This window comes from Saccopteryx bilineata, chromosome 2 (genome assembly GCF_036850765.1).
Source record: "Saccopteryx bilineata isolate mSacBil1 chromosome 2, mSacBil1_pri_phased_curated, whole genome shotgun sequence".
Lineage (NCBI taxonomy): Eukaryota > Metazoa > Chordata > Mammalia > Chiroptera > Emballonuridae > Saccopteryx > Saccopteryx bilineata.
The window spans coordinates 227159865-227187120 of NC_089491.1; the positions used below are offsets into that span (position 1 = coordinate 227159865).

At 47.5% G+C, this 27256-nt stretch overlaps 1 protein-coding gene and 1 non-coding gene across 5 annotated transcripts in view; both read right to left on the minus strand.

Moving 5' to 3' along the window:
* Positions 1-27256, minus strand: part of DOP1B (DOP1 leucine zipper like protein B) — a 103598-nt gene that overhangs the window by 23122 nt on the left and 53220 nt on the right. For 3 of the 4 annotated variants that reach the window (XM_066259422.1, XM_066259418.1, XM_066259420.1), the window contains 14 exons: positions 22641-23307; positions 20375-20646; positions 19183-19335; positions 18285-18385; positions 17333-17523; positions 13828-15463; positions 13275-13386; positions 12481-12669; positions 10044-10166; positions 7680-7814; positions 4573-4628; positions 3037-3141; positions 2875-2941; positions 1170-1314 (listed from right to left, as the gene is read on the minus strand). In XM_066259422.1, the coding sequence (XP_066115519.1) occupies positions 1170-1314; positions 2875-2941; positions 3037-3141; positions 4573-4628; positions 7680-7814; positions 10044-10166; positions 12481-12669; positions 13275-13386; positions 13828-15463; positions 17333-17523; positions 18285-18385; positions 19183-19335; positions 20375-20646; positions 22641-23307 (3952 nt within the window). The remainder of the gene's footprint in view (positions 1-1169; positions 1315-2874; positions 2942-3036; positions 3142-4572; positions 4629-7679; positions 7815-10043; positions 10167-12480; positions 12670-13274; positions 13387-13827; positions 15464-17332; positions 17524-18284; positions 18386-19182; positions 19336-20374; positions 20647-22640; positions 23308-27256) is intronic. The other variant, XM_066259421.1, reaches the window with a different exon arrangement.
* LOC136327719 (U2 spliceosomal RNA) lies at positions 17531-17716 on the minus strand. Its single transcript, XR_010729861.1, has one exon. It is a non-coding gene; the product is annotated as a U2 spliceosomal RNA (small nuclear RNA).

Here is a 27256-nt window from a genome sequence, read left to right on the forward strand (position 1 = left end):
TTCCATTAAAAACAAACAAAAGACAAAAAAAAGCAAAAAAAAAATCCTATACATTCTCTCTTTTTTTTTGTGACAGAGACAGATAGGGACAGACAGGAAGGGAGAGAGATGAGAAGCATCAATTCTTTTTTTTATATATATATATATATATATAAATAAATTTTTATTTTAATGGGGTGACATCAATAAATCAGGGTACATATATTCAAAGAAAACATGTCTAGGTTAACTTGTCATTCAATTCTGTTGCATACCCATCACCCAAAGAGAGATTGTCCTCCGCCACCTTCTATCTAGTTTTCTTTGTGCCCCTCCCTCCCCCCCTTTTTTTGTATTTTTCTGAAGTGAGAAGCAGGTCAGACAGACTCCCACATGAGCCCAACTGGGATCCACCCAGTGTGCCCACTAGGGGGCAATGCTCTGCCCATCTGGGGTGTTGCTCCGTTGTGGCCGGAGCCATTCTAGAGCCTGAGGTGGAGGCCATGAAGCCGTCCTCAGTGCCCGGGCCAACTTTGCTCCAATGTAGCCTTGGCTGCAGGAGGGGAAGAGAGAGACAGAGAGGAAGGAGAGAGGGAAGGGTGGAGAAGCAGATGGGCGCTTTTCCTGCTTGCCCTAGTTGGGAATTGAACCCGGGACTTCCATATGACGGGTTGATGCTCTACCACTGAGCCAACTGGCCAGGGCCAAGAAGCATCAACTCTTTGTTGTTGTTCATTGATTGCTTCTCTTATGTGTCTTGATCAAGGTGGCTACAGCAGAACAAGTGACCCCTTGCTCAAGCCAGCAACCTTGGACTTGAAGCCAGTGACCTTGGGATTCAACCCAGAGATCCCACACTCAATCTGGCGACCTCGGGGTTTCAAACCGGCATCCTCTGCATCCTAGTCTGATGCTCTATCCACTATGCCACCACCTGGTCAAGCTCTCCTTCCTTTTTTTAATCCCACAGGTTTTTCTATCCCTAAGACCTATCCTGGGCAATTCCTTCTGCAGACTCTATCTAGGCTCAGTGAGGGATTAACACAATAGCATGTCACTAGCAACACTGCTAGTGGAATCCTACTGTTTATCATACACATGACTAATGTTGTGAGAAGTAAAAGCAGACTCTACTCTTCAGGGAAACCCTGCCGGCCAGCAGTGGCAGTGTCTGCCCCTTCCACACCTACCACACAGATCTTCCTCGGTGTCCGAGTCCTCCAGAGAGACCTGCGGCTGTGCCTTGACCTCCAGGTTTCTGCTCAGCCAGCTGGTTTGTTCCAAGGAAGAACCCGCAATGTTCGCCACGGCTTCTAGGATTTTTTGAGTGACTTCCTGAGAAGAATCAGGAGCAGGAGGGAAAAAGGTTCGTTGAGAAAAAGAATGCTAAGTGCCTAAAAGAGCACCACCCAGTAGAAATGCAATGCAAACCATCACTGTGAGCCCTCTGGGTAATATATAAAATTTTCTAGGAGCCACATTAAAAGGTAGTTGAAAGAAACAAGTTGATAATATTAAACCCTATGTATCCAAAACAGTACTAACATGTAATCAATAGAGAAATTATTAACAACATTTTGCATTCTTCTTTTTGGTACTGTCTTTGAAATCAGTGTGCATATTACTTAAAGGATATTCAGCTCAGATGAGCCACATTTCATGCTCCGCAGCCACATGTGTCTGTGACTACTGTATTTGTTGACCAAGATAAGAGACAGAGTATAAAGAGAATTTCACACTGTACACTGCAGATCACTTTTCTGGTTTCTCTAGAACCAGGGGTCTTGCTAGAACTGTTCCTTTCAACAAGACATCAAGGAACCTTAAATAAATTGAACGGACTCCAAGGGGGTGAAGAATAGTCATCCACATCAGGAGAGCTCCATCAGAGAAGGATTTGCTCAAGTAGCCGGAATAGAGACCAGAACTCTAGCCAGTTTCTCAGGCCAGCGTCACTGAGCACCACCAGCTAAGAGCAGCTGTCGGTCTGTGATACCTGAAGGCAGAATGATCCCGATTCCCCTGTAAGCCCAGCAGCTGTGTTCGGGCATGAAGAGAGAGCACGCCTGCCTGCTGGGTGGTAGGGAAGGTACACCCTGAGGTCAATGTCTGAAGGGGAAGTCAGCCTGTATGTAACAGTCCTCACAAGGTTTGGTCAGGCACGTGTTACCCAAGTGCTGGGCACAGCGCCTGCACGTTCATGACGCTTCTCTTCTATTACAAGGAAAGGCCGAAGGAGCCACCTCACTTTCTAATGAAGCTCCAGTGTACCTCACTCAGTACTGGCTCAGAGATGGGGCCTGGACAGACCTTTCACAAATCCAGGGATCCTAACAATCAGCAGTAATGCCACCAATGCCACAAAACATCCATCCCAGCTTATATCAATCAAAGCCTTTGCATCGAGAAGCTCTTCCATCAGTGACTAAAACGGCTGAAGGGCAGGGATTTTTCTAACTGTATCATCCCATCTATTTTTAGTGGCATTTCACTCTAAGGACAAGATCTTCCTCTCCTTTGGGTAAGTTCACCTTTAATTTTTAGTACTTTTAAAATTCCCTATGAGTATGTATTGCTTTAATCAGGGGGTGGGGGAGAAAATGTTTAGGGAAAGAAATCCAGGTATAGAGATGGACTCATCCCAATCATATTTCGGGCAGGTCCACATGTGCCTGCGCACAGGGGAAGGGAGGGTGGCTTGGAAATTCCTCAGCAGGTGTGCAGGCTGAACACAAGACCCTTCCCCATGAGAACATCAAGCCATCTGTTTCTGAAGACAGAAATGGAAGAAGCAGAGATCCAGTTCTGCCCAGTGCTAACTACCCCAACGCAGCCCTCTGAGGGTGGATGCCACTCGGGGGGCAGCAACAACGGCTGAGCTGCTCACACACTGACCTGCAGGTCCTTCTGATCCTTCTTGCTTTCCAGGCTGGGGGTTCGCGTCACAAAGTCGTTCAGCATGCTGCAGAGAGACAGTCAGCTTCAGGCTGGGAACGCTGCAGAAATGCAACATACTCCGGCAGGAAATGCGGCCATGCAAGTGCTGGGACAGGGTACCTGAGCAACAGGAAGTGTCCCGGGGGAGCCAGGTTCAACTGCACGGACTCCTTTAACACACCCAGCAACGAAGGGAAGTTCTCCTGCAAGGCTGGTACTGGGAGCCTAGTTCCAAGACACAGGAAAAACACCCACTCGTGAAGAAGTCAAAACAAAATGTTTGTTTATAAGCAGATTTATGTCCGGACAGTTGGGAAGCAGAGGGAAGATGGCACATCTGACTGATTTGTTTATTCTTTTTTCAATTATAATAGACACAAGCTAAATGTTGGTTTTCTGGCAAGAACCTGGAGTCTGGAGACTCAAAATCCTGGGGCTAACAGGCCAGATGTTCCTAGCTTCCTCCCTACAAAATAAAAGTCTTAACCTAAAGGGTTGTCTCTGATCATTTAGGCCTGTCTACATCTAACATTTGGCTTCTCCAACAATGTTGGTGACACAGTCACCCACCTGAAGGTGGTGAAGTGATAGGCCAGGAGTCACCACCAGGAGGCTGATCTTCAGCAGCCTCAGGTCAGCCTTCATGGGGCAGGAGGAGGATTCAGGGTTGTTGCCATTGCCCCAGGCCGCAGGTTCAAGTCCTGGTCCCAGACTTAACCCTGAGCGACCTCAGCAGTGGCCCCTCTGCAAAGGGAGAATGGTAACATCTACCCTGCAGCTGCTGGGATAGCTCACGTCACTTAGGCCACTGGAGCAGACACTCACTGTGGTCACCGCATGTCAGCTATCACGAGCCGTGACCAGCTCCTCTAACTCCAGGAGGAAAAAACTGCAATGATGCTTGTGGGTGAAGAAGGGTCCAGACCTGGTTTGAACTTAACCCCAGACGCAAGGACCCGTGGGATGATGAGCCTTCCCGTGACTGCAAGATGTGGTGAGTGGGAAAAACCATGGAATATGAACCAAGGAGCCTGTACCTGGTTGTCAGATTTACTTACTGTAAAACTCGTGGGCTTCCCTGGGAAGGGGTCTCTGCCCCCTTCACACTTGCAGCTGCAGCAGAGAGTGCCCCACCCAGGGGAGGGGTATGGGAGCTGCACCCTGGAGGTGCCACTGTAAGATCTGAAGGAGGGATCCCCTCCCTCTCTGGAGGAAAGCCTGGGAAACCTGCTCCAGCACCTCCTGTGGCTGAGACAGCCAAATGTGGAGATTAAGCTCAGACTCCCAGGCAGAAGCCCCCCAGCACAACACCCAGGAAAGCCCCACATGCAATCACTTCTCCTTTTTCTGAATGGATTCTTGAATACTTTCCTTTTTCTCCCTGGTATCAATTTAATGCACACTGCCTCTTTGAATGTTTACCAGGCCCCACATGAAGCTTTGCTAACGTCCTGCATTCAGTACACGGATTTTAATATGTAAGGTTAGACATCTGGGGAAGGAAAAGTCAGACTGTCAGCGCGTTCCCACACCTCGGGAAGAAAGGAGGACACCGTAAGGTATTTTCTGAACTAAGACTCTCCAGCAGTCACGGCGAGGACTTGAGCTTATCACACAGTAGCATCTGTACTGGGGAGTGGTCTGGGGCCGCTTTACCTCTGGATGAACACCTGGCAGAACTGCAGCACAGGGATGTCCACAAGCGGTGACTTCTGAAAATCAAAGCAAAACCCATCACACCACATTGGTAGGAGATGAGGCTAAACAACAGTTAGAATTCAAAGTGAAACCTAGTCTGTGTCCTAACAAAGCGAAGCTTTTTAGCCAAAGAGTCTTTAAAATATAGTAACAGACATGAAAGTATCCCCCATGCAGAACAAAAATAAGTGACTCCTTAAGGCCCCTAATCATTAGTGCCCCTTGTATCAGATGTTCGGAGCAATGCCCACCATGTTTACCTACTGTCACTTCAGGCTCTTACCAAGCACACAGGGAAAATTTGCCATGATTAACTAATCCCCCCAAACAAAGAGGGGGGGCAATGTTGACCCGTCTGAATACCTGCAACTAGCTATAGACAAGAGACAATTTAGACCACTAACTCAGCACAAGGAATTCCCCCAAACCCAGCCCAGTAACTTTTCCAAATCTCAAGTGGCTGGAATTACTCAGGCATTGGTTTCCTCCTTGCTCATTAACAGATATTTGTAGAAATTATAGAAGTAGAGCTAATTAACTGACCTGACCACAAAACGTAATTTTGTTATTTGAACAGCCAAAACCCAGTCAGGCTAAGATCATGCTTATTTTTTTAGGTTGGAGGCAGAAGTTGCATGCTTTTGAAGAAACTCGTGATGTGAGGGAACAAAAGCCACGAGTGCCTACTCCATCCATACAAACGCTGTCGCAGAGACTGCTGGCTGCTCACTCGGCAACGCTGTTCATAGGGACAGCCCACCAGCGTGGAAAGTCACCCTCCTGCCCCAAGACTTGCTCAGTCACCATGTGAGTCCGTGCAGGATCTGACGGTCCCTCTATCTCTGCCTGGCTTGTCCTGGGTCAAGTGACTTCCAAATTTGTGTACCAGGGCGAAACGGAACAAGACTACCAGAAGCTTGTGGAGACCTGGGGCCGACCTCCAACTAAACACCGGAGAAGTCACCATGTTCATTTTGTGTAGATTCCTTAAGCCCTTAGGTGGTTCCATAACCTGGTCTCACAGTGTTAACATTCAGGTTGGCTTTTGTCCCCTTTTCCCAATGAGGACACAGGCTGAGGGAGGGCAGGCCAGGATCACTGACACACAAGGCTGACTTTGAGCAAGCAGGTGGAGTGAAGGGCACCAGGGCCCCATGCGTCACTGAAAGGGGAGAAGACCAAGCTCGGCCAGGCCTCCCAGCATGGACGACTCTGCAGAGGGCTTTCCTGGCCACAGGAAGAGGCCCCTTCACAGGAGAAGCCCCTAAGGAGAGCTCTATGCCAAGGCAGATAAGGCCATAAAAACTGCTAAAAATATTTGTGATTGGTTTTCTCACTGTGAAAACTGGCCAAAAAAATTTCTGATTCCAAGGTTCAGCTTTTGCTCACTACCCTGAGTGTGATGTTACTATCTAAAGACAACATTCCTTTTTTTCTTATAAATGTTCACCATGGTAAATATACATAAATTTCCATCAGTGATATTCTGTATATTCACTTTCACATTTTTTGGGCAACCATCACCACCATCCATCATCTTCCCAAACTGAAATTCTGTTCACATTAAACACTGACTCCCTCTCCTCCAGTCCTGGGTGACGACCATTCTACTTGCTATCTCTATGAGTTTGACTACTCTGGGGGCCTCATAAATGAAATCATGTATTTGTCCTTTTAGTGACTGGCTTCACTCAGCATAATGTCTTCAAGGTTCATCCATATTGCAGCCTGGGTCAGGATCTCCTCCCTTTTCAAGACTTAGTAATATCCCACTATACTTATGTAATACCTTTTGTCTACCCATCCATCTGTTGGACACTTGGATTGTTCTACCTTTCACTGTTGTGAATAATGCTGTTGCGAACACTGGTGTATGGATATCTATTTGAGTAAAATATTTTAATAGTCACTTTGTCCATTCCATTTATTTTCACTTAGGGAATCTTTTTTTTTCCTATCTGTATAATTTTAGATCACTTGATAGAAGGCAATTATTTCAAGGTTGGAATAAATCCCTGGTTTCTGTCAAATTAATTATAATTAAGAAAACAGACTGGATTCTACTTGGGCTCCTTCAAGCCCTCTTCACGATGAGGCCTCACCCTTGGCCTGTGAGGACTGAACCTTTCAGCACAGATGACTTGGTCCGCCCCCAACAGCGGGAGACGTGAATGACTCCAGCATGGTTTCTAGCAGCTCAAGGCTGTGTCAAGGCTGAGTTCCCAGGATGATGGGCAGCCCCAAGAACGCCTGCCGAGGAAGCTCCAGGCTGCCAGCCGCTCCCAACCTGCCTTCCAGCATTTATTAAGAAAGTGAGTTATAAATCCTTCCCCTGACCCTTTGAGATGTACAAGCATCTCCTACAACCCAGGAATGTCTTTGTCAGGGGCCTGGGAGCCTCCCTCTGAAGTACCATAACGACAGGGCCCCGTCTCCCAGTCTCATGGGAGGATAGGAGCTTACCTTCCGCAAGGGCACTAGCAAACCCTGATGGCCTAATCACACTGACACTGACGGACTGCCCCTTCGGGGTTTTGTAATTTTTCTACTTCCCTGACTTTGCTGGAGCCCCCTGTTCGTTGCCCCTCCCTGCACTACCATGCAGTTTAAAATTCCTGGTTACCTTGGCACAAATCAGAATTAAGCTCAGCTCTCTCCCCTACCATAGCAGTTACTGAATAAAATCAGTCTATACCACCTCTAACTAGTGTCTGGCATTATCTGTGATGCATTTTAACTGCAAGTTCCTTGAAGCTAGTACCACTTCCTCTTTGTAAAGGTGTCATTCCATTTGTAGCATGGCAGGTACTTGATTGGAACCCAGTACTGGGCAGGGCGCTCTGCAGCAGGGAGCCAAGGACAAGAGAGTGTTCCCACCTTCACAGAGGCGTACCGAAGCCTATGGGGAACATTACACATGCCCTCCCCAAAGCCCAGTAAGAACACCTCTGTTTTACAGCCCAAAGTCCCAGGTGCTCTTGCGACCTATTTCCTTTCCAAACACAATTTTTAAGATGGGCAGTTGAGAACGGCCTGCATTTGTCCAGGGCTCCCGGGCTGCTGACCTGGTCCCCGCGCATCTGCGGCGGCCTCCTCACCACCTCTTTCACCAGGTGGAGCACCGTGTCCGCCTGTAGGGTGCTGAGTGCACAAACCAAGTCGACGAGGGTTAGCTGGGACACACTTGCTAGCGGGACAATCTGCCAAGAAAAATATAAACAGAGAGAAAACAAAAGTAAGAATGATGCACAGAAAGTATTCTGTAACAGCAGCCCCTGGAAAAAGAGATTTGTTTTAATCTCTTAAATATTTAAATGAAAACTGGGTAAAGGACTCGATCAGTGGGAACAAATAGTGAGTTAACCACTTAATCACAAGATAATCAGGATCTAATACAAATTGGAACCAAGAGGTGCATTTGATGACAGGACAGTGAGATGGGTTAGGCTCAGGATTAGATGCCTGTGAGAAATAGACACACTTCACTGGAAGGAAACAGGCTGGCATCAAGACATGGCACCCAGCCTGACCAGGCGGTGGCGCAGTGGATAGAGCATCGGACTGCGACGCGGAGGACCTACATTTGAGACCCCGAGGTCGCCACCTTGAGCGTGGGCTCATCTGGTTTGAGCAAAGCTCACCAGCTTGGACCCAAGGTCGCTGGCTCCAGCAAGGGGTTACTCGGTCTCCTGAAGGCCTGCAGTCAAGGCAAATATGAGAAAGCAATCAATGAACAACTAAGGTGTTGCAAAGCGCAACAAAAAACTAATGATTGATGCTTCTCATCTCTCTCCGTTCCTGTCTGTCTGTCCCTATCTATCCTTCTCCCTGACTCTCTCTCTGTCCCTGTAAAATAAATAAATAAATAAATAAATGCAGAATAGAATCATCATTTAAAAAAATTTTTTTTCTTACCATCATAGAAAAATGTTTTTATAAATTAAAAAAAGCCTATTATTAGATAGCTCAGTTGGATAGATCATCACCCTGAAGCACAGAGACTGCCTGTTAGATCCCTGGTCAGGGCACATACAGGAACAGATCAACAGTCCTGTCCTTCTCTCGCTCCTTCCCTTTCTCTACAATCAATCAAGTAAATGTTAAAAAAGAAAGCCCAGCATTAACTATGGACTTCGGGAGATAACAGTAAACAAGTGGGGGCGTGGAAGGCTGTGCACCCAGGGGAGGATGTGGGGACTCAGTACCTCCTTCCACTTTGCTGTGAATCTAAAACTTCCCTAAAAAACAAACTCTTTTGAAAAAATGGTTGTTTTTTTGTTTGTTTGTTTTGTTTTTTTAACAGAGACAGAGTCAGAGAGAGGGACAGACAGGGACAGAGAGATGAGAAGCATCAATCATTAGTTTTTCGTTGCGCATTGTGACACCTTAGTTGTTCATTGATTGCTTTCTCATATGTGCCTTGACTGCGGGCCTACAGCAGACCGAGTAACCCCTTGCTTGAGCCAGAGACCTTAGGTCCAAGCTGGTGAGCTTTTGCTCAAACCAGATGAGCCCGCGCTCAAGCTGGTGACCTCGGGGTCTTGAACCTGGTTCCTCGGCATCCCAGTCCGACGCTCTATCCACTGTGCCACCGCCTGGTCAGGCAAAAAAAAAATGTGTGTTTTTTTAAAAAAAAAAGCTGTAAGATGGTACCACAACCAGGGAAGGGCCCTGCAGGGGTCTTCACAGGTAGGATAATGAACCACTCCTTATGCAAGGTAGTGGGTTCATGGCAGTTTATTTTCTGAAGTGTACATTTAATAGACACTGTCATCTGCATGCTGTTGAGATGTTAAATTTAAGAGGTTAAACAAAGTACTCTGTGCTCATTATAGAGATGAATAAACAAGTTGGGGTAGGCTCCCTACCCACCCAGCACACAAATTCAGTTGCACTGGGACTCAGCTGCGGCATCTCCTGCAGTTAAAACAGTGAAACTGCTTCCATGCTTTCCTGTATTGGCCTTCAATGTCATCTTTGATTACACATGACTTTGCGCTATTTTCTTTTTTTTGTGACAGAGACAGAGAGAGAGAGACAGAGAGAGGGACAGAGGGACAGACAGACAGGAAGGGAGAGAGATGAGAAGCAATAATTCTTCGTTGTGGCACCTTAGCTGTTCATTGATTGCTTTCTCTTATGTGCCTTGATGGGGGGCTCCGCAGAGCGAGTGACCCCTTGCTCAAGTCAGTGTGACCTTGGGCTCAAGCCAGTAACCATGGGGTCATGCCCATGATTCCATGCTCAAGCCAGAGACCCCGCGCTCAAGATGGTGAGCCCATGCTCAAACCAGAGACCTCAGGGTTTCAAACCTGGGTCTTCTGTGTCCCGGTCTGACACTCTTATCTGCTGTGCCGCCGCCTGGTCAGGTGACTGTACTATTTTTGTCAGGGTTAAGTTTAGCAACTACTTTACATTTTTAACCTCACCTTTGTCTTGCTGTGGCATTTAACTTTCTTCCTGCTCCACACTGCTGCCACGGCGGCTGTTAACTGAACTCCCAGATGGGCTGTCAAAGGGTTCAGAAAATCTAAAATCTTCTGTTGTATAGTCTAAGAAAAGGGGGAAAGGATAAAACAGTTGTGGCAGAGTTGTGGCAGGGATCTCATGTACCTGGCACTTGACCACCTCCACCTGTAAACCCTGGAACAGGGTCATGCCAGTCAGTGTTCCCTACACCAGAGGGAACTGGAACTCTTCCTGGAGGACCGGGGTGTGCGACAGCTCAAGATGCACGGTGGGCAGATGGGGGGACACACAAGGGGACAGATGGGAGGCAGACAGATGGCTAGCTCAGCAGAGCAGAAAGAGACTATGGGATGCGAACTGCCACCCTTGAGCAGACATGAGCAGCCATGAGCAGGGCCGGGACTGGAAGGGAGCCACTCTGTGCATTGTAGGGAATGAAAGGGAAGACCAGCAGGCAGAATGGGCACTGTCCCCATCTGAACCCCTGGCCTTCGCTTGTTTCAATCAGCCTTAGAAGGGCTTATATTCATTTGGAAAGATGTTTTTCAATTTCCAGAAATAAGTACCATGTAACCAATTTTATTAATCAATTCAAAATACACCTGCAACATAGCCCTGGATATCTCTCACTGCTCTCCCTGTCATGACATGTGGATTTTTCTCAGCTCCTGGGGCTGCCATGCTCCTCCCTCTGCAAATCCTGTGGGTCTCCCAACCAAATCCCTCCAACCCGGGTCTCAGCTGAGCCCATCTACCATGGCAAGGCCTCCGCAGGCCTCAGATCAGGTTAGGCTCCTTGGCTGCATACTGTCAGAGCACCCTGCATTTCCTTGGAGCATGATCATCATTCTTTTTAAATTGCTAGTTAAAGCCTGTGTCTGCCATAAGGCAAGGACCTCTCCTATCCTGGTTTATAACAGGGTACGGTCCAGCAGCAGACACACAGATGTTCATCACATGCATGAATATGGCCCTGGCGGGTAGTTCAGTGGATAGAGCGTCAGCCTGGCATATGGATGTCCTGGGTTTGATTCCTGGTCAGGGCACACAGGAAAAGCAACCATCTGCTTCTCCCCACCCTCTCTGCCCTTTTTCTTCCTCTTCCCCTCCCATAGTCAGTGACTCGATTGGTTCAAGCATGGCCTGGGTGCTGAGGATCATTCCATTTGAGTGCATCAGCCTCAGGTGCTACAAATAGCTCGGTACTCAAGCATTGGCCCCAGATAGGGTTGCAGAGTGAAACCTAGTGGAAGCGCATACAGGAGTCTGCCTCACTATTTCCCTTTCTCTCACCTAAAAAATGCATGAATATACTGAACATTTACTACGTCCCCATTGCCTATGTTTAGTGTCACATGAGATACTGAGCATGGGACAGAGATGTCCCCTCCATTCCACCATGGTTTCTGCTCTAGTGAGACTATTGGGATCCTTGCCCAAAGATTTTGTCATTCAGGAAGACCTTAGAGTTATGGGCTCAACAAATGTTAGCTATCATCAAAATGAATCTTTCCAAAAACCCATGAGGTAGGATACTAATAACAGATCCATTTTACAGATAAGGAAACTGAGGCTCAGACAGAGTAAATACCTAAGTGTTTTCTTAACTTTCTTTTTGGAAAAGATCTGGTCTTTAAACAAGTTCCTATAGCAGCTTAAGATACAAATTTCCCTTAGAGGGCACCCCTGAAACCAATAGACATTCTGGAGGCCTATGCATCATAGTATCTAACCTGGGCGTCAGGGTCTAATCCTACTGTTGCTGCTTATCAGGTGTACCCATTCTCTCTGCACCCCAATGTCCTCATCTGTTACTGGGAATAATAACAACTTACTTTGTGGATGAGAATTAAATATGTTAATAAACAGTGTTTTTGGATGCTACCTGGTATTGTGCTTCTAACTGAAGAAACACAGGGAGGTTAATAAACTTGCCCCAGGCCTCAGGGAGCCGCAGAGCCCAGGCAGTCTGGCTCCCTGTGCTCTAAACCATTCCACATAAGCTCTGGCACACCAAGGGAGCTCAGCTGACGTGAGGCATGAGCTTCACACACAGTGATGTGGAGACTAAGTTGTAGGACTGGTTGCTTCTGAGACAGAGATGACTGCAGGAGGGTGAACTAGGCACATTCTGGGTTGTATGTCTCTGGTTGAACAAACCTACCTCAACCCCACCCCCCCAAACCTCAAAGACACCCAATATTCCAATGACAAAGTCTTCTGTTCCACAAAGAGAAAAGTTACTTATAATGAACAAAGTGGAGATTTTCTCTTTTAACTTACTTCAAAGTCGGGTCCACTGTGTACTGTACGTCTGTTTATTTATGTATGCATTCATCTGCAGGGCACAACACAAGCCAAAGGGAATAATGAGACCACAGAGGGAAGGTATCTCACCTTGGTGGTCTTAAAGTAAACAGAAGAGGAGCCCTTTGTGGCTCCGAGGAGGTCCACGGGTCTCTTTTGTGTCTCCTCCTTCCTGAGAATGTTCCAGAGAAGTGCCATGGTGTTCATGATGCGAGGCAGCTCCTCCATAATGGCATTCTTGGCGTTTTTCAGGTTGGTGGGGTCACTTATAGTGGTGGTCTGGAAACAGAAGTGAATGCGTGAGACATGGTCACAGCTGCGGGAGCTTCTCCCACTCCGTGAGCAGCGGCCAGTGCTGGAGGAGGAGGCCTGGCTGCAGGCTCATCTTAGCAAGTCCTGCATGTGCCAGTCTGGAAGGAGAACACTCCCCTGTGCATCTGAAACCACGGCCTTCTTTCAAAGGAAGACCACGTTACAGACTTTCAACCATTCAACCTCAGCTGCATTCTCAAATGCAATGCTAGGTTTGGGTACCTAACAGCTCAAAGGTCTCCCAACCCAGATTTCACCAACACCACCAGAGCAAGTATATAACAGTGGAGAAAAATGAATGCAAACCTAAAACACAGCATGTGGCTTTACATTGAATCCCAAAGGACCAGGACTAAAGGAGTGGCCAGGAGAACAAAACTGCACTCATGTTACACACATTTGCATACATATTTGCACATGTTTGCATAATATTTGCATTATTTACATGCACAGATCTGTCTACACATTTGCATTACTTACACACAACCATTTCTTACTTGCAACAGTCATAAACCAACGAGGACAAAAAAAATATTATGGAAATTGTCTCTAACTCAGAAAAAAATGTTTACCTTTTTATTTTGGTTGGGTTGTTCCAAAAGACAAAAATGACCAATGGCTGTCAGACCTTCCAAAAGAGTGAGAGGGTAATCCGGAGAGATGTTTTCCCTCTTGGAGGTCATGCTTTGGTGAAAAAAACAAGAAAGGAGTTTTGAGAATTTTTAAGAATACTAAAAGATTTTTAATCCTACAAACACAGGAGCCAGAGACGTGCTGCTATCGTAAATAAACTGGGGCTCCCAGTAGGAAAATATTGTTACAACATTGGTAGGCTTTGTGCAACTTTAAATCCATGCAGTCACTTTGGTAATATGTTTTAAAAATGCTTTTAGAATTTCTGAGTGGTTCATTTTTATTTGTTTTGCAAAAAAAAATAGCAGAGTAACTGACTTATCCTGCAACAGAGCCAGTCTGGGTAGCTGTGTGGAATTAAAAATATTCCTTGTTATCCCTCCTGACAAGCCTTCTGATTTGGCTCAAATACCCTCTTGCTGACTTTCACAGCAATCAACTCATTACAAATTGTCACTGACGCAGTATTAATAAATTAAGGGACCACCATACCTGACAGAGAGCTTCGCGGATTCGCTTTCATACTGTTTGACCAGCTCGTCCAAGTTTTTGCAAATCTGGACAATGAAGGGTGTCACTGTCCAGCCCAGGGACTTTCCAAAGTATGGCAAGGATTGCGTGACCAGGCTCACCCAGGCTGGGTGCATGCCATAGCCATAGGCCGGCTGCAGACCTCGCACCACAGCGGACACCAGCAGCCCTTGGGAAGTGAGGGGGTGGGGCTGTATATACTGCATGGCGCTGATGGCCTGCTGGAAGTTGAGTGCCCTCCGCCACTCCCGGGACAGGTCTGGCTGGTTGTCAGCCTCCTCTTGGAGCTGGCCCAGGTGATGCTCCAAGACAATCAGCACCTGCAAGAGCTTCAACAACTCAATCTGCAGGGGGTGCTCACTCCAGATCTGGTCCTGGCCCAAGTTGATGAGACTCTCCTCAAAGAGGCTGTCATCCTGTAGGGCCTGGCCTCGCTCCACGGTGGCCAAGCTGTAGCGCTTCTGGCTCGTGTACATGGATGCTGACAGGGACAGCAGGACAAACTCCTGCACTTTGCACCTCTGGAGTAGGCTTCGGATGCACTCCGTGGTCTTCTCTTCTGCGCACTTGGCCACTGAGACCAGCTGCGTCATTATCCTAATCAAAACCTCCACGCTTTTGACCTGGACGTCCCGGTTGCCCAGCAGGTCTCGGTGGGAGACCTTTAAGTAACAAGGGTAATAGCTACGCAGGAAACTCAGGCACAGGTAGGTGAGCAGCTCGATCAGCAGTGAGTGGGGGCACACGTTGGGGGACTGGGTCTGGAGTTTCCCATAGAAGCTCTGGCCAACAAGGGCCTCCTGGTGGCGCGCAAGGAGGTTGGAGATGAGGTTGAGGTGTGCGGTGGAGCTGGTGTCCATGCTGGTCCTGGATACGGCCTCAATGAACTCCTTAGGGTTGGTTTTGAGCACAGCCTCCAGCACAGAGAAGGCGTAGAGGACTCGCCGGGAGTCATAAGGCTGCAAGTAGAGCAGAATGTGCTTGAACAAGGCCTCGGCCTGCTCCTGCCTCTCCTGCTGCTGCTTCTGCAGCCTGGATGTGGTGAGGGCCTGCAGTTCCACATCGGCCTCTTCGTCACTGGACAGTGACTCTGAAGCCTGGGTCTTATCTGAGTCCACACGCAAAAGGCTTAACTTGGCGTTGGACTTGAAGCTTTCTGCCTGGAAGGCCGCCAGCAAGGCTGAGCGCTTGGGGTGAGCCCTGCCGCCCGTGGGGATGGGTGCACAGCAGCTCTCTTCGTTGCTCAGCTCCTGCAGGTTGTGGGACGGGGAGGACAAGGAGGATGTGTTCTCGCTGTCCGTGTGAGCGGAGCTTGTGTCTGCAGACTCAGTGTGTTCACTGCTGTCAGGAGCAGGAGCGCCACGGGCTGCCCCGTCCAGAAGGTCCATGTAGTAGGGAAGCTCTTCCTCGCTCAGCTCGCTCCCCAGCAGACATTTCTCCGGCTCCTTCTCTACCTCGGCCCAGATGGCTTCGCGGTCCACAGTGGTGAACTGGCTCAGAGGCACGCTTTCTTCAGAGCTGCCTTCCTGAAGTTCGGGTGCTCCACATGCCTCCCTGAAAGAGGTTTTCTTCCTGTTAAACCAACGATGCAAGTCTTCTGAAAATTACAAAATGACAAGTGGCTTCAGAACAAAGGACAAGCTATGATTATGTTAGTTTCAGGGTGATCTCTTAGAGCCAGACAGAAAGATCAATATTAATAAAATTTCTCCCTGAAACTACAGCATCAGAGTCTAGAGTACATGATGGACAAAAGGTAGACAAGTAAAGTGAACATGTCTTTTAAAATGTTCAAGCAAGCAGACAATTTATACATTGTCATGAAATACATAAATACCACAACTTTCGGGGTAAGGGAAATTTTAAAAATGTGTATTTTGTCCCAGGAACTTCCTTTCAAGAAATGTATTCTACAGAAACATCAGCAGAAGGTTTTAAAATTCTAGGAGGATTCATGGAAATGTTAAAGACAAAACAGAAAGCAAACAAAATGTCCACAATGAAAGAACACACACAGGCAATGGACTCCTGTTCCGGTCTGACAAGATCCATTCACACGCACTGACATGGAACAGCGTGCAGGACACATGAGTGCATTTAGGGGAGAGTATCTATAACATGCAGCTGTGGAAGCGTCTGGAAGACTATCTGCCATACCATTAATGTAACTAGCTCTGTCAGCTGGCACTATGAGGGACTCTCACTTGTGCTGTTCTTTATTATTCCAATTTTAAAAACAAACATGTTAGCCCTTCTGTAATCAGAAAATACACATTTAAAAACATTCAGAACTTTTGGCCTGACCAGTGGTGGTGCAGTGGATAGAACGTCAACCTGGAGCACTGAGGTCCCAGGTTCGAAACCCTGAGGTTGCCAGCTTGAGTGTAGGATCATCAACATAATCCCATGGTTCCTGGCTTGAGCCCAAAGCTCACTGGCTTGAGCCCACGGTCACTGGCTTGCCTGGAGTCCCCTGGTCAAGGCACTTATGAGAATTAGTCAATAAACAACTAAAGTGCCACAACTACAAGTTGATGATTTTCACCTTTCTTCCTTAATGACTCTCACAGAAAAAAATAAATAAATACATTCAGAACTTTTGAAAAGGAGCACAAAAGCCACTGGAAGTTCTCTGAACCCAAAGGCTTATTTCTTCTGCATTTCTGATTTTACGTTAACAGAATTTTCTAGTTAGAAAGAACCTTAGAGAGCAGATAGAAAAGAAACCATGCAAATTTTGACGGTCTGGTCATTCATATTTGAATGCACCCTAACCTATCTCAGGCTCAGATCTGAATAGGGACCTGGGGAAGTGCTGGCCTAGCCACCCCAGACCTAACTTCACACCAGACCTCAGACCAAAAGTCTCCCTTTCTATTGAAGGCACTGGCTTTGGAGACCTTTGGGTGGACGGTCTGTTATTCTTGCCTCCTGCCTTACATGTTATTGAACCACTTTCTCCAGCAAAAGAATCAAGAATCAGCTATTCTTATTGAAACATGGATTATTAAATTTTTTGTATTTTATTTTTAAAAACCTGATATTTTTAGTGAAAACAAACTCACTACCTAGCATTTCCTTCCTCTCTCCCTCCTCCCCTCCTTTCTTTCTTTTTAAATTTTACTTATTGACTTCGGAGAGAGAAAGACAAGAACACTGATCTACTCTCCATGTGCTCTGACCAGGGATCAAACTGGCAACCTCTGCACATCGGGACAACGCTGCAACCAAGTCAGCTGTCTGTCCAGGGCTACCTAGCATTTGTAAATGATGGTTCATCTGATCCTTAAATTTCAGAAGTCCCGACAAGTTTACAAAGTACCTTCACACTGTTTCAATCTGGCAAAATCACAAAGCGGGTCTAAGTGCCTTAACTGTCACACAAGCAGCAGAGTCCAGGTGCCCTTTCCTCCCCCCGAGACCTGGGGACACAGAGCTGGCGCAGCTACCAGTGCGGTGGGCTCACCCGCCAAGGTCTCCTGTTTGAGGCAGTGAATGGAGGTCCTCTGGGTCTTGGGCTGGAGCAGGAGCAGGAGCACAGGTTCGAGGATGCGTGCCACGTCCCCAAGGGACAGCGCCCGCACCAGCCAGCCCTGGGCTGCTGCGCTGATGGCGCCATCCGTGCAGGTCAGGCTGTCTAGCACAACAAACAGGGACCTGTGGGGGGAAGTGCGCCATGAGTCAGCGAGCTGCACCCTCTGCAGGACACCCTTGGGGAGTTTCGCCATGCTGGACTTGACCCCAAGAAGACAAGGACAATGGGCTTAAACCTTGGCGTATGCTTGGCGGAGCTTTTAAACTGTTAAGAACAGGTACACACTTGATCTTAGCCAGCAGGCCAAGAAGTAATAAGGAAGGCTTTTAAAATCCCAATCCCCAGTCCTCGGCCCAAGTTTATGAAATCAGACAGTGGGGGTGGCCTGGCATGCAATGAGCTGGCATGTCAGGCTGTGCTTCTGGCCCCACACCCAGAGTTTTGGAAACAAGGTAGTGGATTTTTATAAGACAATGTGCATTATAATGTATCTGCAATAAATTTACACCTCAAATTTATGCTTGATGACTTACTTTATGAGTATATGCACCCAGTGTGGCCACCACCCCAAACAAGACCTAGAACATCTCCATTTCCCGACACACATACCCTCCCCCCACGGGGCACGATCTGAAGGCTCTGCAGGTGACTCAAAGCAGCCTGAGTCTCCTCCTTCCCAACCACATCCCCACCATGTACTTATTCCCACATTCCAGCCTAAATCCACTTAGGGGATCATGAGACCATTTGTTGTGCATCAAGAATGTGAGGTCATGCTGTCCATGTCACACAGGCCACCTCCCCGCCCAACACGGTGACCAGGCATGTCTGCAAAGTGTCCTTCTGAAGCATTAAGGGCCGATGATAACAAAGATGACCTCACCTGTCAAAGGAGCGGTTGTGGGATGTCACTCGACTTCCTTGAATCTCTCGTGTCAGGTGCCAGAGAACGGAAAATCTAAACAGAGCCTCCAGTCTGGTTCCCTTGATGAGGAAACAAACAGGTGTGAGGAGCCTGGTTTCCTTACAGTGCACTGTTCTCAGTCACATTAAAGACAGTTTAAAAACAAACGAGAGCAGGACAGCAGCCGCAGCAGAGGCTGGCCCATCACCATGCCCGGTGTCTGACCTGCTCACTGTAACACAACACACGTTTAGTAAAGCGCACAGCCCAGACTCAGCACTCACCCCTGCCGGGGCCACAGGTAGGCCAGCGCTTGACGAAAAACACAAGAGAATGTGGGATCTTGTGCCCTTCCCTTGGAAGTGATAGGGTGCATGGTTTAGAGCAGTGTTTTTCAACTGTTGGTCTGTGGACCGGAGCCGGTCTACCAAAAATTAGACTTTAATCTCCAGACAACATCGGGGTGGTTAACTCTTTTGCAGACCGGCATGAAATTTCTGGCAGACCAACAGTAAAAGTACTGGCTTAGAGCACAAGGACACCACTGGACTGCAAAGGACAGCCAGGGCTCAAAGGGCCAGCACGTGCTTTATGACTGCAGATGGCCCCAGCCCTGCAGAAGGTTTGCAGGGTCCTGCAAACATCATGGGAGTTTGGGAAGATTTCCCTAGTGAGCCTAAGGTGGACACAAGCCATATTTTCAAAACTTCAAATGAAACAGCTTCTGCTCGTGGAGGCTTTCCCAATCTGACGTCTTCCCAACTTTGGCTCATCAGTGAGGCTGCCCACCGAGCCCGAGTGGCCTCAGCCAGATACATGTAGGTTGGTCCAGCAGTGGGGACCTCATGGATTGGAGGTCATGGCAACAGAGACTTGCCTTGTCAGGGTCCAGGAGGGCGTGGCAAATGATGTCCTCACAGATGCTGGCCGTTGGGGCCAGGCAGTGCAGCCGGTAGAACAGCTCCACACAGGTGACATGGTGCTCCCGGGTCTCCTTGTTCAGCTGGTTCCATAGCACACGGGCCACCCTCTGAGACCAGGGGATACTACGTGAACACAGGCAGCATGGTCCAGCCCAGTCCTGGTCCCAAGTACTGGTTCTACCTATGTTTGCTATGTGAGAATCCTTAATACACCAAGAAACATCACCAACAAACCCAAACCAAACCAGGAACCCAGCAGACGTCATCCAGGCAAAGGCAACGATATAGGTTACACGTGGAGCTTTGTGACTAGCTGAGAAACTCCACTTTCAGAGAGGAAATCAACCAGGTGCAAGAACCTACTGGCTGACATCTTCTTTCAAGAAGTACAAATCAAGCCTTACCACTTGCCTGCGCTGCAGTTCCAGACATGCGCCTCTGGAAGTGGATTTGCAATGGTCTCCCGTGAGGTGCACGCTGCGGCACCTCCCCACCTAAGGTGGGCACAACCCAGCTTTAATCCCACAGACTTGTTTGTTCCCATTTCCGTGGACAGTGCCATGGCAGTCACTGTCACGACATGACTTCTATCCAACCAAGTCATCTCCCAAGCACTGATCTCAGCTCTAAACACATGGGGCCTGCAGCCCTTCCCCACGTCCCAGACAGCATCCACAGGGGTGCCTGACCCCACGGGGTAAGACTCAAAAGCAGGGCTGTCCCCACTTCCGGGAGGGGGACTTCTGAAGGCATTCTTCCAGGTCACAGAAAAAGATGTCTCTGAGATTATATTTTAGGGACATCTTGGATCAAAGAACTCTTTTTGACCCATTTGTGTCTATGTGACAAAAATGTCTTCTCTGCACAGAGCAAATGAACCAACTGGCTCAAGCCCCTAACCAGTCTTTATATTTTACCTAAGGGAATGTGGTTTCCAGTTATCAAGTTACTAAACTCCTGATTCTGAAAACTTGCTCCAAGGGACAGAAACTGTGCCAAGAACCCAAGGCAAATCGAGGTCTCAGCAACCTTCTCTGGGTGCCACCTGAGCCACCACATTCCTTATCATGAGACGACAGCCTGAGGGACATTTTCCCATAAATGGTCTGGAAGAGGATCCCACCTACTCTCTTTCCACAGGAATACCTGATAGAAGTCTGTTTTCTCTGCAATGACCTTCAGTATTCCTGGCACAATGGGAGGCACCGTCACCATCTGTAGCTTGCCAAAAAATGGACTGTACCCGGAGCTCTTGTAACGCTTCATCTTGTCTTCGATGACAAGTGCAAGGGACTGGGAATGGTTGATCACTTCCAGCAGAGTGGAGATAGCCACGTTCTGCAGGTAGCAGTCCGTCCCACAGCAGCAAATAGTCATGAGGGATTTCAGCCACAATGGGAACACAGGATCGCTGGCTCCTGCAAGGAAGTCAACCAGAGAGGATGGGGACAGATAGAACCATGTGAGACTTGCACAGCAAAGTGAAGATTTTAAGACACCCTGAGATCCGGAAGGCCACCTGAACCTCCTGGTGGTGACATGGCGCACGGTCACCACTCAGGGCCAGAGGACAAGGGAGATTGAGCCTGGTTTCATAAGCTTGTCAAATCATTTGAGTTCTACCAATGTCAATCTCAGGGCTTTGAAATAATTCAAAATGTTTCTTTTAAAAATTTACATATAGTAAAATTCATATAAAGTAAAATTCACACGATTGGGTACAGGGTTCAAAATGTTTTATCAGGGCTCTCTTGGTGGCAGGGCACATGGCATTGGCTTTAAAGGGGCAAAAATAGATGGAAAACACCAATTTTCAATGCAATTCCCCGGCTTACGCGGCTGCTGGCAGCCAGAGCTGAGATGCAGTGCGCTGGGAACTTACAGTGAGGACTGCAGGGCAGAGAATCTCTGCCCTGTCCCACCAAACCTGGCTATTTTTCCTCCTTCCCCTTTTCTTCTTCCCTCCCTGCTGTTTCTTCTTTAAAGTGCTCACTATCTGCTTACAGACTCAATTGTATCTGTCTAAGATTCATGTTGAAGCCCCAAGCCCTCGTGGGATGGTTTGGAGCTGGACCCTCTTGGAGATAATTAGGTTTAGATGAGGTCCTGAGTGCGGGGACTTCAAATGGGATGGGTAGCCTTTAAAAAGAGGCATCAGAACCTGACCAAGCGGTGGCGCAGTGGATAAAGTGTTCGACTGGGACGCGGAGGACCCAGGTTTGAAACCCCAAGGTTGCTGGTTTGAGCGCGGGCTCACCAGCTTGACTGCAGGGTCACTGACTTGAGTCCAAGGTTGCTGGCTTGAGCAAGGGGTCACTCGCTCTGCTGTAGCCCCTGTCCCCCAATCAAGGCACATATGAAAGCAATCAACGAACAACTAAGGTGCCCCAATGAAGAACTGAGAATTGATGCTTTTCATCTCTCTCCCTTCCTGTCCATCCCTATCTGTTTCTCTCTCTGATTCTCTCTGTCTCTGTCAAAACTAAAAAATAAAAGTAAAATAAAGAGACATCAAAGAGGGTCCCCCCAATAACTGCAGGAAGTGAGCACCCAGTGAGAAGGTGGAAGGTGGCTATAACCAAGGGGACAGATGTCACCAGAAACCGACCACGCTGGCACTCTGATCTTGAACTTCCAGCCCCCAGAACTGTGAGAAAACAAAGTTCTGTTGTTTAGGCCGCTCAGTCTATGGTATTCTGTTGGGGTGGCCTGGGCTAAGCCACTGCCTACCATGGGTTGAACTGTGTTCCCCAACTATTCTTATGTTGAAGTCCTAATCCTAGGACCTCAGAATGGGACCTTATTTGGAGACATGTTTGATGTAGACATAATTAGCTACAGTGATGTCACAGTAGAGCAGGCCCTAACTTAACAGGTGTCCTAAAAGGGAAATGTGGACCCAGGCATGCATGAAGAGAGACGGACATGTAGAGACCAGAGTTACAGTGAGACAAGCCAAGGAGATACCAGGAGCCGGGAGATCAGAACACATCCTTCCCAAAACGTCTGAAGGGAGTTTGGCCTGGCCCACACACTGACCTCAGGCTCTGCGCCTCCAGGATTGAGAGAAAGCATTTCTGTTGCTGAAGTCACTTAGTGTGCGGTACTTTGCTATGACAGCCCAAGCAGACTAATGAACCTGCCTTTAACAACAGGTAAATCAGTCTATTTACTAGCTATTATGAAGCACCTCTTATATTCCAGACCTTTTAATGGGGTGACACCAAACACTTAAAAATAAAGACCCAGCCTTACCAATCTGCCACCTGCACACACAGCTAATTAGAAACAACAGAAGGAAACGAATGCAGCCTCGCTCCTCCCTGGCTAACATGAGCCCAGCTCCTTTGGAAACATCGGAAGCCTAAGTGCTAGGTGTCCCCGAGAGGGCTGCTGCAGGCCGCCCACTCACCGGGGAGCTGGAAGAGCTTCTCGCAGAGCTGCTCCGTCTCGTCCTCGGACAGGTAGACGGGGAAGGTGGCGCAGTCCAGCAGCAGGTGGCAGGCAGCAGCGAAGGCCTCCCTGCAACCCTCTCTGGAGCTCCCCAGGTCAGCAACCACCTGTTCCACGGCCCAGTCTCCCTCCTTTGTTTGGCCAGGGCTGCTGGGCAAAGGTGATGGCGGCTCCACACTTTTTGTCTTAAATGGAGACCCTCGAACTGTGAACCAGTCTGAGAGCATCTGCTTAAACTGGGGCACGCTGATGGGCTTGGCCTCCCATGAGTTCTTCCTGCCGCCGTGGCTGGGCTCCTCGTCCCGCAGGCCTGCAAGCTCTCCAGCCTTGCTTTCCTCCCCAGACGCCGTTAGCTGGATTCCAAAAATGTTCTTGTGGGCAAAGTTGGCAATTAGCTCCTGGATGCAAAAAAACGTCCTCTGCATACTCCCGCCCATCTTCCAAACGTCATCTTTTTCAGGAGAGACTCTCGGCACCCTCAAGTGCTCAGAGAGCTCCGGCGAGGACGCACTGAGTCCGATCCCACTGTCTTCAGATCTGAGTGCAGGAAACAAAGCGTCTTCATCACCTGGGACCACTGCCCTTGTGTCTAAAATTATTTCATTGTTTTCATCTTTTACTGGATTCTGCAAAAAATGGAAGTTTGTGATGTGCATCTTTTAAGAGCAGGGGATTCAAGTATTAGCCAAACAAGGCAAACTGTAAATGTACAATTCCCGGTTTTTAAAATCCCAATTCTCTGCACTAAGAGAACCCCTGTGGACAGTGTTTAATCAAGTGAAGGTGGCACCCTGGCGAATAGCTCAGCTGGTGAGAGCACTGTCCTGATATGCAAAGGTCAGGGCACAGAAACAGATCGATGTTTCTATCTCTCAATATTTCTCCCTTTCTCTGTCTCTGAAATCATTAAGTAAAAATATTTAAAATAAAATAAAATCAAGACCACACATAGATAGGAGAGAGGTGTCCCCGCCACACACTCCCAGGAGGAGGCAGGCAGACCACCATGCCCTTTGGATAGGCTGGTGGTGAGTTGTTTAGATTCTTCGGTATTAAAAAAGTTAGTGAAAAACAGTTTCTGACAGATTTAATGATGTGAATGAGGAAAGTGGGCTGAAGGTAAAGGCATAAAGAAACAAGAGAAAAAAGCCGGAATAAAGTTATTATACACACACACTTCAATAAAACACATATACACAGATGTGTATAGTAAGTCCTAACTTCATATCATCAGTAGGTTCTGTGACTTTAAGCAAAAATGACATATAAGGAAAGCAATCTTGCAATAGGCTGATTGATATAAACAACAGTTAAGTTCCTATGGCATCTCTGGCTTTTAAGATACCTAGAGGCAGAAAAAGCCCAATAGAGATCAGGGGAACTACCAGCTTTTAGGATATGCCCTTAAAGGCTCCAACGCCCCAAAGGGGTCTCCTAGGATACCATCTGGGTCCTGCTTCAATAGTGGAAAGGAAGGTCATTGAGCTAAAGACTGCAAGGCTTATATGCCTCTACTGTGAGGAAACAGGGACACTGGAAGGTAGGCTCACTCCTCCTCACTCCTCTAAGGGAGGGTTCAGCCCTGCTCCAGCCACCTATGACCTAACCTTGCCCAGAAAGCTGGGGTTTGCCACTGAAGGCTGAAGGTGCCCAGGGCCGTCGGCCCCATCTATGACACTGTAGACAAGCCCAGGGTATTTCTTCCAAGAAGCAGGTAAACTGATCTCATTTGCACAAGGGCCACTTAACTATGTTTGGCCTGAATAGTCAGGTTTTTCATTCTTCCCTCGAAGATCTCTGTTGTGGGTGTTGATAGCCCTATTTTCTGCTGCTTTGCTTAATATATAGTGTTTCCTTTATCCCTCCTATCTCAATGCCCCACTCATATTTCATGCTGGGACCTACTCCTAATTTAGAGCTCTCTTTCCCCCTTTTGCCAACTTCTATTATGAATCTACCTTTGCCACCCAGCTTAGTGTATCCCAAGGTTCTCTTTACCACGCCACAGTCGCAGAGCTCCAGGGAAAAGCTACCTGGTCTCATCTCTCCAGGCAGAGGAGAACAGAAGCTCCATATTCACCCATGCTGCAAATGGCTTCTCCAGTCTACCCGAATCATTACCAGCTAGAAGCAGCGGTCACTGGGACTTGGACATGAGCTGCAAAGTATAGAATGGTGACAACAATTCCAGTGCCATGCGAACTTTTCCTGGATATGGACTTTTCCTGGACTCCTGCTCCCTGTGACAGATCCTACAGACTGAACTGTGGTTGGGTTGCATTTTTCAGGGATTTGACATGGTGATGGGGCCAACTTGGACTTGGTGAACATGTTAAGGACACTACTCTTTTATGGATTCTTGCTGTATTGGCCAAGAGTTTGCTTAAAGGCTTTTAATCACTGTAAAAAAAAATAGAAGGCTGGATAAAGAAGATGGGGCACATATACACCATGGTATACTAGTCAGCTAGAAGAAATGATGATGACATCGGATCACTTACAGCAGATTGGTGGAATCTTGATAACATTATGCGGAGCGAAATAAGCGAATCAGAAAAAAACAAGAACTGCAGGATTCCATACATTGGTGGGACATAAAGTGAGACTAAGAGACATGGACAGGAGTGTGGTAGTTACGGGGGGTGGGGGGAGGGAAGGAGGGGGGGGAGGGGGAGGGGTACAAAGAAAACTGGATAGAGGGTGACGGAGGATGATCTCTCTTTGGGTGATGGGTATGCAACAGAACTAAATGACAAAATAACCTGGAAATGTTTTCTTTGAATATATGTACCCTGATTTATTGATGTCACCCATTTAAATAAAATTTTATTTAAAAAAATAAAATAAACTTAAAGCCATAAAAAAAAAAAAAAGTTCCTATGGCATCTCATCAACGTTATAACAAAACGTAATGCAAAGACCTGCTACTATTTTTGTGGCTTTTCCAAAGTGATGACATGTCAACCTTCCCTCAATCAACCTCTTTTCTTCTCTCACCTGTTACTTAGATAATACAACATTAAACTTAAAATTCCTCAGTACTTAACCCATGGTACTCTCTGGGAAAGAATGAAGAGTATTATGCAATTTTTGAGATCTTTTTTAAATTTGTAGATGACACATACTTAAGCTTTATGTCTTAAATCATTATTAAGATCTTTTTCTCCAATAGTTAGAACAGCTATTGGAGAAACCTAAGATCTTACCTAGCCACTGAAGTAGCAACCTGTCCTCAATCTGTGAGCTGAGACCCAGTGCCGTCAGGCAGACAGGACGCACGGCTCCCAGGAAAGCCTCGCTGTTCAGTCTGTTCACACACCTGCCTGCCACTGTACCAGGCAGATTTCAAGGGCACAATTTCCCAATCCCCAGACAGAGTAGAAAATAAAAATAATTCAAAGACCCTGGACCTCAAATTGCTTGTGAATCTGTGTTAGTCTTTTTGGAGGACAGTTTGGTGGCCTCTCTCTCAATTTAGAAAGAAAGCGGTTTGACTGCAACCCGCTGCTGGGAACTGATCCTCCCGAAACACTCACAGTTGGGAACAACTGTGAATAGCTGCACGGGGACGTGGACGGCAGCACTGCTCGAGAGCGAAAACTAGAAAAGCCTAAATGGCATCAACAGGGAGTGGCTGAAGAAATTCTAAAGCCATACCATGTAGACTACCATGCAGAAATTTAAAAAAGAGTAAGATACCTCTGCATACAGCAATATGGAAAAGTGTCCACTAGCAAAAGCAAAGTCAGTGTGTGTTATGGGTTGACTTGCGTTCCATAAAAAAACAATAAAGTGCTAACTTCCAGTACCTGTGATCATGACTTTGTTTAAAAAGAGGCTCCCAGCAGATGACCAAATTAAGATGAGGACTTAGAGTGGGACCCTAATCCAAGGACTGGTGTCCTGACAAAAAGAGGACATATAGGACATATGGACACACAGAGAAGACGCCCCGGGAAGATGAAGGCTGAGATAGGGGATGTGTCTACAACCCAAGGAACAGCAAGGACTGACAGCAACCCCAGCAGCTGGGAGGAGCATGGAACAGGACCTTCCCTCACAGCCTCAGACTAAATCAATACCGGTGACACGTCCCTCTCAGATTTCTTGCCTGCAGAACCACGAGACAGTAACTTTGTCATTCAAGTCACTCCGTGTGGCACTAAGTTGCTGCAGTCCAAGGAAACTAATCCCTAATCCCTCACTTATATTTTCAAATTATGTTAAGTGAAATAAGCCAGACAGAGAAAGAAAAATATCATATGACCTCACTCATTTGAGGAATCCAATGAACAATGTGAACTGAGGAACAGAATAGAGGCAGTGGCAGGATCAAAGGGACCAGAGGGAAAGGGGATGAGAGGATGGGATCAGAGAAGGGAAAGAGATTAGTGAAATTATATATACTTTTTTTTTATTTTTTATTTTTTTCATTTTTCTGAAGCTGGAAACAGGGAGAGACAGTCAGACTCCCGCATGCGCCCGACCGGGATCCACCCGGCACGCCCACCAGGGGGCGACACTCTGCCCACCAGGGGGCGATGCTCTGCCCATCCTGGGTGTAGCCATTTTGCG